The 12,218-nt window shown below is 37.8% G+C and overlaps 1 protein-coding gene across 8 annotated transcripts in view; it reads left to right on the forward strand.

Annotated features, from left to right (window-relative positions):
- Positions 1-12,218, forward strand: part of LOC146515618 (voltage-dependent calcium channel subunit alpha-2/delta-1) — a 77,702-nt gene that overhangs the window by 38,805 nt on the left and 26,679 nt on the right. For 4 of the 8 annotated variants that reach the window (XM_085164501.1, XM_085164496.1, XM_085164498.1 and 1 more), the window contains exons 8-19: positions 639-708; positions 1,285-1,335; positions 1,560-1,659; positions 5,023-5,181; positions 7,059-7,163; positions 8,112-8,190; positions 8,631-8,680; positions 8,784-8,873; positions 8,998-9,072; positions 9,151-9,231; positions 9,606-9,680; positions 10,741-10,800. In XM_085164501.1, the coding sequence (XP_085020627.1) occupies positions 639-708; positions 1,285-1,335; positions 1,560-1,659; positions 5,023-5,181; positions 7,059-7,163; positions 8,112-8,190; positions 8,631-8,680; positions 8,784-8,873; positions 8,998-9,072; positions 9,151-9,231; positions 9,606-9,680; positions 10,741-10,800 (995 nt within the window). The remainder of the gene's footprint in view (positions 1-638; positions 709-1,284; positions 1,336-1,559; positions 1,660-5,022; positions 5,182-7,058; positions 7,164-8,111; positions 8,191-8,630; positions 8,681-8,783; positions 8,874-8,997; positions 9,073-9,150; positions 9,232-9,605; positions 9,681-10,740; positions 10,801-12,218) is intronic. The other 4 variants (XM_085164497.1, XM_085164499.1, XM_085164503.1 and 1 more) reach the window with 1 other exon arrangement.

Here is a 12,218-nt window from a genome sequence, read left to right on the forward strand (position 1 = left end):
TACAGCTGGATCTGGGACCGCTGCAATCTTCGATTGTGCCTCCAGCTGATCCGCTGTCCGCATAATTAAGCTCACATTGACTTTAGGTGCGTCTGCACTTGTCTATTGCTGCTCCCTCTTGTATGCGTGTTATCTTTGCCAAGCTATTTCTATTCATGAGATTCCCTGTCATCATCGACTCTATAGCTTTATGACAAAAGTTTGTCTCATATTCATAAATTTGCATTGGCTTTGATTTATCCTTTCTTTTACTTCTTAGCATGCATGGAAGGCAGTCACTCACTCTCAGTATACTTCCTTGTTTTTATGGTGCCCTTCACTAATAGCTGTGCATCTCCGATAAATAATTTGTGTGTGTTTTCCCTCCTCATAAATATTTTTAGTGATCTTAAAACATGTTATAATGTAGGTGGTGTAAATAACTGATCGATCCAATAAGCCTGTCATTATGTCACAGAATGTAGTTATGCACACAACGGCTCCTGAGTAGAATATGACACTAAATACAGTATGATTTTATCATATTAGTCAAATATATTAGAAATTTAGCCAAAATAGTATTTAGTGTGCTGTTTTTTGTTTGTTTTTCTGCTTTAATTGTGATGAAAACTCAGTACATCTCAAATCTCGTCTTTTAGCTTCTCCCTGGATGGACGCTCGTAAGACCCCTAGTAAAATAGATCTCTACGATGTGCGCAGGAGGCCATGGTAAGAAAACTGGCTCAAGGATAACAGTGTTAGTCAGAATACAAAACTTACATGTAGAGCTAATTAGATGTAAGCAGGGTTTTTTTTAATTCAGTCAAATAATTCAATCAAATAATGCCTATTGCATTTCAGTGGAATATTGTTATGATTATTATTACTGTGCAAATTTGGAGAATCAATTTTTTAGTCTTTAATTGATTGTGCCATGCAGGTTGTATAAATTTGAGTGCATTCACACAGCAGACGAATTGTATTCACTACAGGAATAAAGATTTTTTTTTGTGAAAAAGTTTTGTATTGCTCTAAAAATAATAATTTGTAAAAACAGCTAATTGTTGATTGCTTTGAATAGCTACTGATTTGACCTTTTTTCATCTTTAAATCATTGCCATTGAGTTATTAACATAATGCCATCCATATCGCTCAGTCTTATATTAATATGACAATGAAAATATGACTCAAGTGTGTTAAGTGTTATTGTATTTTCTCAGCATAAATGATTATGCAAATGGTTGGCCCTCAGAGTGTATGTGTCTCAGTCCAGAAATGTGTTTGCATTCATTTATGACCATCTAGGTACATTCAAGGAGCCGCCTCACCGAAAGATATGCTAATTCTCGTGGATGCGTGAGTTGTTTGATAATCTTACTGATCCATAACCTTCCTGCATCCATCATGATTTCCCCTGATTGAAATGCATGCCTTTCTAGCTTTGCCACATAGTGTAATGTATTTCCCAAGGCAGAAGCAGTTCTAATTACATCGAGTAAAATCTCACAGGACAAGAACTGAGCAGACAGATTGCTGTGAGAAGCTGTCAGGTATTTCTTTCTTGCTTTTTTTTTTTTTAGGAGTGGGAGTGTGTCTGGCTTGACGCTAAAACTGATCAGGACCTCTGTCAGCGAGATGCTGGAGACTCTTTCTGACGATGACTATGTCAACGTAGTCAGTGTGAGTATTATTAGACTGCCCACTTGCTGAATGTTGGGTGGTCTGTTTATTGAATGTGACGGGGGGGGGTTCAGAATTTACACCCAATTCGTATCCATTCACATACATCTTTACACATACACAACAAATGCCCATACACAGACACACACATATACACACAAATAAAAGAGAGGCAGAGAGATGGATGACCAGTAACGAAATATGGATTTCTCTCTGGTCTGGCCACCATGAAACAGGCCTTTAATGAAATACCCACTGCTCTATTTGGTGTACAGGATTAAAACTCTGCAGTACATGGCCCCTCCCCACCTCTAGGCCCTCAAATGTGGCCGTGGCTGTGTATGTCCATTCCCAACGCTCCTAAAGGAATTAAAGCTGCACCTCTGACTGAAGTGAACCCCAGGAAACATTTATCACCCTCTTGTTCTCTCCATCATTTGTTCTTTTCATCACTGAGCCATGCAATTCCTGTCAGCATTTCACCATATACCTCCATTCATCTCTTTGTGTCAATGAATGCCCTTCCTTTACACTGTATGCCTTCACTTTTCTATACACAGCCAAGAAACATTCCTCTTCTCACTATTCCTTCTGTTTTTTACCTTCATTTTTACTTTTCTCGCCCACCCATCACTTCCGTTACATTCTTTCTCTACAGCTTTTCATTCTCTGGCCATCTATTCTAAGCTTTCCACACTTGTGATTACACTTGAATAGAGCCAATCAGGAGATTGTGTGATGCGTAGATGGGTGCCTGTGGAGGTGTTTATTAAGACAGGTCTTTATAGAGATTGGAGCTGTCTTCGTTCTCCTTGCAAATGACAGCCATTCTGACTCTCTTTCCTCTCTCGAGGGACCTTTTGTCTTGGACGTAATGTATTCGGTTTCATGGTGGACTTTTGATTCTGCAAAGATGTGCAATTATTGGCTACTGTTGGTGTGTGTGTGTGCGCGCGTGCATGTGTGTGTAAAATGAGATGGTGAGAGATTTGTAGAGACACTAAAATCCAATTCAGTTTTGACTCAGTTTTATGACTTTTGAACTTGAACCCTTTAAAAGTACAGTGCATGAGATATGATGAATCTATAGTCCAAAGAACTTGCCTGGTTGTATCAAGGTACTAAAAACTTCATTTAGGTTTGTTGCAGTTTAGACAACTATTAAAACTCAAACAAGCCAGCAGTATACCTATTTTATATAACTAAATATATAACTAAAGTTTGGTTGATAATTTTAACAATAATTCTTAGGGCTTATTTGGAACTTGTAATATCATACGGCTACCTGTTTTTATTGTTCCAGTCTGTCTTTTTTTACATTTCTATTTTTTAGCAGTTTTGTATTTTTAGCTGTCAACAATATTATTTGCTAAGCATAATGTCAGTATAACAAACAGGAAGGTTATCAAAAACAACAAGACAGCTAAAGTCAAAATGAAATAGATTTATAATATTCCTGCTGCAATATATCAGTTACATAATGGTAAGTCAGTGTCAATTTCCTCCTGTTTCAGCAAAAATCATTATTCCTTCTGTCAGTCACCCCTCACCATATCTATTTCTTTCTGTCATTGATTCACTCATTTATGCACACACATGGACACATACACACACACACATGCATACACATATCCACTGCCCGATGTCTGGTCTTCAGGGTGTTGTTACCTGTCACTAAATCATTAGTGTCTGATATTACCCACAAATCCCTCCTCATTATCAGTAGCCCAGGGACTAAGTTGGCATTTGGTCACGGAAGATGCTCGCGCTCGTTCTTCATAGCAGGTCAGGTCAGACGATTGCTGATGGCTGCCTCTCTTCCTTTCCTTTTTTGCTCTCTCTCTCTCTTTCTGTTTTTTTACCCTTGTCTTCTCTCTTTCCCACACCTCTCGCACCACAAGCCTCCACCACATTTATCCAGCCTGCTCAGCCATGTTTTGCCGGCATCAATCTTTTAGCCAGCGTCAGTCCAGTGAGCATGCCGGAGTAGTAAACCAGAATAGAAGACAGTCCGCTGGGATTAGAGCTTGAAGATTAGTCTTCTCTCTTGTGTCGTCACTAATCCATTCCCAAGGCCTGGACCATCACACACACATATAAGAGCCGTTGTAATAGGATCACGGCAGAATAGTGGAATTTGCGGTAGACTGCGTTCACATTCATGTGCAGGGCCAAAAATGTAGTCTTACAATGAAAGAATATGGCTTTTTCTTAGTCATTCCACAGGTCTCTGTATAGCAGTGTTTATTTTTGTTTAATAAAGTAATTAAATCAGATAAAACTATAATTCTCTGTCACGTACCCTTTATGGGATCATTATTCTCTAAAGGCAAACACCTCACATTCGTGCTTAACCCCCCCACCACCACCACCACACACACACGTTCTCTTCCTCTCACTTTCTGCTCCTCACCATCCCACATGCTAGACCCACCTTCTTCACTTCTGCTTTAGATAGATTATGTGATAACAGATTCCCATCTGCTCTACACAGTCAGTCATGTGAACTTCCATTGTGTGTTTTGGTGTTTTGTGTTGTGCGTGTGCCATAGCCAATATTGTATTGCTTTCCGGTCCAGCAGAGATGTGTATGTCTGTTATTGTCATTCTAAAAGGAACTTCAAGGCTGCCTGGTTCCCTGGAAACGCACACAGACACACATGCACACATACTGATCAAGGTACACATATAGTCAGGGCTCTTTTTGCCTCCCTGCTTGTCTTTGTACATCAGTGTTTCAGCCTCCCTATCGGCCATCTCACAGAGATGCATTGATTAGTTGAGATCGATGAGGTGCAGTATTGTTTCAGAAGAGTTCTGCTACACAATAGATGTGCTGGGAATGGGACAGCTGGCTGCTCTGCTGTCCCATGCCCTTCCCGCGCTGTCATTAGAAGTTCTTTTTGTGTATTTAATTTATTCTGTCTTTTTACTTATTGCCATTGGGAGTTCTTTTAAAATGCCTTTCCTCCTCACTTCTAGGCACTCCTGAAGCAAACTCAAACGTACCTCTTTTTTTTGGGGGGGGGGGGGGGTGGAGTATTTGTGCATGTGTGCACTGTGAGGTGGAAATAAGCAAGTCTCACCTTTAAAAAAAGACGGTGAGGTTGCCTAAGCTCGTTTCTATATAACAGAATCTTGTTTCCATGGGTACCAAATCGTTGAGCTCTGAGGATGTGAAGCAATTAGTGGAGCTTGATGAATGTGTCTGTTTACCACTGCCTGATAACAGCCAAGGCCAGGTGGTAGTGTTTGTGTGTCTGTGTGCGTGTGCTGCATTTGTATGATGCGTTGAATTTGCACACACGTTATAATTGTATGAATAAATTTCAGGTCATAACTCCTGTCCTGTCTGTTACCCAGTTTAACACACTGGTGAAAAACACGGCGTGCTTCGACCGTCTGGTTCAAGCCAACGTGAGGAACAAAAAGCTGCTGAAGGATGCCGTGCAGAACATCAGCGCTAAAGGAATTACAGACTACACAAAGGGCTTTGAGTTTGCTTTTAAGCAGCTCTCTGCGGTAAGAAAAACGTGTTATTTTGTCTGACTTTGGGCTGAGAGAGTGCACAAGTTGTAAAGCAAGTTTTGAATGAGTGTTGCCTCCATTTTTGTTGACAGCTTCAGATTGTTGTGTTTTACTGCCATCTGCTGGTTAAATGTGTTGCCTCAACTGCCTGGTCAGTGAAAGAAATAATGCAATGTTACATTTGATTGATGAGAACCTCAGTAATGATTGAACATTTCCAAATATTACCTCCTACTGCTATTTCCTGAACACATTTCCTTCATCTGATAGAAAAATCCATGAGGTCAGAGAAAGGTGTGAAGGAGAATTTATAGCGACTCAGGAAAAGAGATGCAAATGCACCTGCAATTTTGCCGACTCCTTAATAATGTGACACTATAAAGTCCATAAGATGGACTACAAAATGTGCGTCTTGGTGATCCAGTGTAACTCGTTTTCTCCCCCTTGTTTAGAATTTCTACTAATAAAGTAAAATTGGCTCCAACCTTAAATGCACCTCAATCAATTTTATAGCTCATAATCTCGATTTGAGTCTGTATAAATCTACATTCTTCATGCATTGTTGGCAAGAAGCAGATTTTATTGCAGCAGTGTAATGTTCATAGTCCACCTGTAGGTTTAACAGCCTGCTGTTGAAAATTCAAAACCTATCAGCAGGTTGTCGCGTGAAATAGCTTTTAAAACGCTTTTAATTAACATTTTCATGATCTGTGCCACTTTGTCAGGTTTGTTGATGCTATAAATTTTGGGATGTTATTGTCTCATTTCCTGTCATAAAGGATGGTTCAGTTTATCCGGTGCCAAAGGAGCTAATAAAGGAAGCACTGAAGCACATTTCAGTGTAATTAGAGATTTCAAACCTCTTATTATAGCTAACACACAGAAACTTCCAGGACAGTTCCCTCAATTATGAACTTTCCTAATTGAAATTGACTATTCAATCCCATCCCTTACTTTTTACTGAATACTATTAATGCAGGAGGTTAGAAGTAGTGCATATTTGATAGGATTCTGAGTAAGATGCTTAGAATTTCTGCCAATGAATCTAAGCAGCTGTTCATAACCTTTTCTGCTGGACAAAGCAAAAATATATGTCACTATATGAAAAGCAGGTGGATCTTCATAACAAAAGGTTTTATCTATTGGGCGAAAAACGTAGGATTTGTCTACTCATTTATATATATATACATATATATATATATATATATATATATATATATATATATATACACATATATACATACATATATATATATATATATATATATATATATATATATACACATATATACATACATACATATATATATATATATATATATATGTCATCTTCATAGATAGAGGCTGCATTGTGGTGGAATGGTTCACACTGTTGCTTCACAAAAGAAGAAGATCCTGGGCTTAAATCTGCTGTCTGAGACTCCTACAATACCCAGGCTTCCTAACAGTATAAAAACATGCAGGCTTTCTCCGGGATAGAAGAAAATTGCCTTTAACCCTCTCAGGCTCAAATTAAACTTTTTGTTGCTAATGCACAACCAAGTCCTGCAGTGGTACTTCTGAGTAAAAAAAACTCATAAAATATGTATGTGGGGTAATCAGGTTGTTAGTTTTTAACTGTTGCAAATCGGCAACGCCTGCCTTGAGAGGGTTAACAATTTTTTTTAAGTTGCGTGGAGTATTGATTATCCAAAATGGGTGTTTTTGATGGAAATGCTAGATAAAATCTTATCTAAGCAACAATGCAAAGCAAAGGCTTTAGTGAATGCCTGTATATTTTTCTCCAAAAGAGTAATTGATCCATGTGCCCACAGCATATGTGGCTAAAAACATGACAAATAATTAATCTCCAGGTTTATTTTCTTTGATAGACTAATGTGAGCAGAGCAAACTGCAACAAGATTATCATGCTGTTCACTGATGGAGGAGAGGAAAGAGCCCAGGCCATATTGGAGAAATATAATGCTGACAAAAAGGTATACAAAAGACACACATACACACACGTTTCTATCATTATAGAGGACAGTTAACTTGCATAAATTCCTTACTTTCTCAAACTAATTCTGCCATACTTTGAAATTTAAGGATTAACATTTTGGGGACTTGCTTTATGTTCAGCAGTGGAAGTGGGAGCAAATAGATTTACATCACACACACATTATGAACAATACAAACACACACACCAACAAACTTGTGTGTGTGCTACCTCTTGGAACTCCCTTTGGGTTGTGTTTTCTGTGTGCACATTCTCTTTATGGAAAATTTTCTTCACAAGGCAGATGAGGGTGTGAAACTAAGGCTTCACACAGTTTCCGAAATAGCTGTGCAACATATGAACAAAAGCAGAACTGAATGCCTCTGCAAATGAACCAGGCTAAAGTATGAAATTTCCATTTCCTGCTTTATGCTTCCTTAAAAATGTAAACTCCTAGATTAACATGCAAAAACCAGATCATTGCATTTGTGATAATAAAACTTGAAACTCAACGTTTTTTGAGCTCAAACTCATTTAACATGGAAAACTTTCCTGTGGTCTGACAAATTATTTATTTTATTCTCTCCTGGTCCCCACATTTTCCAAAATTCTTTGAGTTTCATCATTTCACATGTTGTTTTTGTACTATTTTCAAATAAATACAGGTTCTAAATGGTCTGTAACTCATTTCATTTATTCACACAAGGATTTACACAAGGTTGCATCACATTTCAACATGTCAAAACAGGAAAAAGATTACATATGATGCTCAAAGTCACATGATCAAAAACAGATTTCCCCTTTATTTTGTGTTCAGCTTTAAATGTGTTAAATTGATTAATAATTACAAGTATTTACATTAACTTTTTGTAAAACAATTTTTCTTTGTTGGTTTTTCAACATTGTAAGAGGTAACATGGAGAGATTTTTTTTTAACCTTATGCTTCAGGTTAGGATCTTCACCTTCTCAGTAGGACAGCACAACTATGACAAAGGACCCATTCAGTGGATGGCCTGCTCGAACAAAGGTACAACACTGATCCCAGCATGCATCTGTGCTTAATCTGTTCTTAGTATTAGATAACATTATGTTCTACTGAAGAATTATTTCTATGATTAACTTGGAATATTTAAGGACACCATAAAACATGCTAGAAATGCTCAAAGGGCACAGCATGAGCACAGGACATCCTTGGCCAGATGACGGAAATCTTAACAGGAATGGCTGTCTTTAATGAGCCTTGTGAGACTAATCAGTAAACAATCTCTTCAGAGATTTCTTGCACAAGCAAGAAATCTGGATGGCAGTTATTTCATCTATTTATTTGTGTCTTGTAACTCAGCTGACACAATCAAATGTTATGATGCAGTAAATTAAACTGCAGATTTACACCCTGCATCATTTACTCCTACTTGGTGTTTTATTCATACCTACACACTATCTATTGTTTCCTAATCATCTATCCAGGTTATTTCTATGAGATTCCATCCATTGGAGCCATCAGAATAAACACACAGGTGATTCTTTTTGTGTTTAACATTAATTAATGTTAAACAATGAACGAATATGTTTTATTTGAAAGAATCTGCAGTATTAAATGATGTTATGTGTCCAATTTAGGAATATCTAGATGTCCTGGGAAGACCTATGGTTCTAGCAGACAAGCAGGCCAAACAAGTCCAGTGGACTAACGTATACCTTGATGCTCTGGTATGTATTTTGCAATTTATGTTACAAATTATTATTATTATTATTTTTAAATCACCCATTTTGCTCCCAGTCCCATTTGCTCAAGAATATTGCTAAATAGGGCTTTTGCTTTATTCTCGATCAGGAGCTTGGTCTCGTCATCACTGGAACGCTACCTGTCTTCAACAGAACCAAGACCATAGATAAAAGAAACGAGGAGGTATAGTAAATGAATGCATGAACACATCACGTGAGGGCTCGTATCTGTCCTTATCTTTTCTCTCATACTTCCCATTAGCACCAGAATCAGTTGATTCTTGGCGTAATGGCGATTGACGTGTCTCTTGATGACATCAAGAAGCTCACACCACGCTTCACAGTGAGTGTACCACCCATACCCGTGTGTGATCACATGCATGGAGACAAATGCGTTTGTTGTAAAGGAGCAACTTTACACGACTTGCTCAGTTGTAAAGCACTTGCTCGGATGTTTCCCTCTGGAGCAATTAGTGAGTGATGTGATTCATTAGATGGCTTGTTCTTTTCAAGTCTGTTTAAAAAAGGTCACGCACTGATAAGACTGCTTTTGTTATCAGTTACTGGTCCTTTTTCCATGGTGTACTCATGTTTTTTGGACCAGTGGAGCTGCTCTTTTGTACAGTGCCTTGACATGTCAAAAATCTAACATAATCACGGGATTTTATGGACTCACATATTATATTCCCTTTCCTCTGTACCTCTTTTTTTCATCAGATTGGTCCAAATGGTTACTACTTTGCCATAGATCCCAATGGATATGTGCTGCTGCACCCCAATCTCCAGCCAAAGGTATGGCATCTGATCTTGTACATAACTTTGTGTGGCTGAGTAGGTCCATATCTGAAAGCATTAAATTATATCTATTTATCATGGTTTCATAGTAACTGTTTGCACTCAGTAAATATTATTCTGGTTAGCATATGGTGCGGTCTTCTTTCAAACTTTCCCATGTTCACCACGTCACCTCATCAGTCTTCATAAAGAGAATCTATCCCTCTGTTAGAGTATGACTTGCTATCATCAGTCCTCAGATATTGGCTAGAAGGTCACTCTCCCCTTATGGGATTAAATAGATATATAGACTTGGCAAAGAATATTTTTTAAGAGTAGCAATTACTGCATTCAGTCTCAATAAAAAAATAATTTAATGTTTTAGTTTTAAAAAATTAGATAATATATATTTAAAGCTGAAATATGAAGGAAACGCTTCCATATAAAGCAACCAGGATGCCACCGAGCATACTAACTTTCAAGCTGCTTTTTTTGACCTGTCAAAGGCTCCGATTCATCTTGCAATTCCTCAAAGAAAAGCACTAGTGCTTCTTGCCACAGGCATGTATTAAGATGTGGCCCATTATGAGTTAGCAATAACCTCACAGATGGTCTCTGCCTACTTTTCAGCAAATCTCTGTGCATTTCACTACTTTCAGCCTGAGGCAAATACACACTCAGAGCCTCCATAAGGGCAATATTCTGCCCAGAACTTTAGAAAAGCAACTCTTAAATCCTTTAAGACGCACTTGCGCTATCAATCCACTGTCCACACTCAGCTCCATTAAGACAAACATGTATGGAGCCACTTATTTTAAATAGTAAACATGAGAAAAATAAGGCAGCCCTGGGCTCAAAAAGGTTATACCACCTCAGCACTGAGTATTTTTATGAATCTTGATGTATTTCTGTTATTGTGCTTATTGCAAAGCTATATAGTGTTTGTTTGATCTGTTTTGCAACCTTGTGGATGTTTCTTTTTTCTTTTTAGTCTCAACAACAAAAATAATTCCTCCATCTCAAAAAACGTCAGAGAAATCAAAGTGTATCTCTGTATCTTTTTTCATAAATTTCCTAGAAAAGAATCCGTAACAGGAAGCTCAGACTCAATAATAAGTATGCTGTCACTTTTCATGAGGTGAGATAAAGTAGATGCACTGTAGTTTGCAGAAGTAGATGTAGTATTTTCTGTAGATGAAGAGATTTCAGTGATGAAGAAGCAATAACCACAGGTAAATATCACCTTTTGCAGAGGGTATTACTGCTCCTTTTAGTAGTTTGCAATTCTGTCTGAATCGCCTATACGGAAGCCTTTATTCTCTACTTTATTCTGTTGCTTGTGATTATTGCTCTGCTGCTATATATATTGTTTGTTTTTGCCATTATGCACCATCCATCAGTGTGGGTTTATTCTGTCTCAACGCTGGTTCTGACAAAAGTGAAAAATAGTTAGTCGTTTAAAACATATAGATGCCGTATGCCACTATTTTTAGTTAAACTGAAAGATGGCAGCATTAGATTAATAAAAATATACAGTGAAGTTAATCCAAAAAGTTAGACATATGATTTTTTTAATCTTTGTAGAGAGTGTATTTGCTGCATTTGCTATTCTCCAACATTTCCATGACTGCTTGTACTTGTATACGTGAGGTTAACAACTACACAGAAGCAGACACTGTTTTATCATTTTACTTGTTTTCTGCTTTTTTATATCAGTAATGTGACGATATGAGTTTAGATTTCTTCAAATCTGTATAAAAAGGCATGAAAGCCTAAAGCAGTCTTACTGTAATAACACACATACTGTACTCAACCATACATAAGCATCAAAGCTATTCTCTGAATGACCTCATGTTCACGTGGCATTCAAGCAAGCTATTTTCCCATCAGCCCACCACACACTTTTTAAATACAGTATGTAAGGCTTATTGTCTGAATGGGAGATTGTATGAATACTGATGGGGCCCTCTCTTTCTTTTTCTCTCTCTGTCTTTCACACTGCCTCGGCTCTCTCTGTATTTGATTATGTTTGTGCATATTTCATATTCATCACGCAGACCTACCCTGCTGCTAGAGTGTTTTCATTCTGATCTCACACCCCATCTCTGCTCACTACATTGTTGACATACAGCGCTCCCCTACTTTGTTATCCTTTCTTTTCTAACTCCTTACGTCTCATTTGATTTTTTTTCTTTGCCTTTCCCACCATCCACCGTTCCCATTTCCCTTCTCTTCATTTCCTTTCCTGTCTAACTCGTGTTTGATGTTTCATTCTGTATCACCCAGTGTTGTACCTCTTGATCTTTTATTCTTTCTTTTCTCGTTTTCATGCTGAGATGCTTCGTCGTCATCATCTTCCTTTGTTGCTTCAATTTATTTCACTTACATGTAAGAACCTTGACTGATGCCCTTTAGTGTAAATGATTATTCTAGTTAGTTGCTTTTCTTGTCCATGTGCATTTGCCACAGTAAATCATACTTCATTTTAAAACTTAAAAAAAAGCAAAGTTATTCCTCTGTATCCACCATAGCCGACTTTACAGTCAAATTCTGTGT

The sequence above is a fragment of the Neolamprologus multifasciatus genome, chromosome 7 (assembly GCF_963576455.1).
Source record: "Neolamprologus multifasciatus chromosome 7, fNeoMul1.2, whole genome shotgun sequence".
NCBI classification, from domain to species: Eukaryota; Metazoa; Chordata; class Actinopteri; order Cichliformes; family Cichlidae; genus Neolamprologus; species Neolamprologus multifasciatus.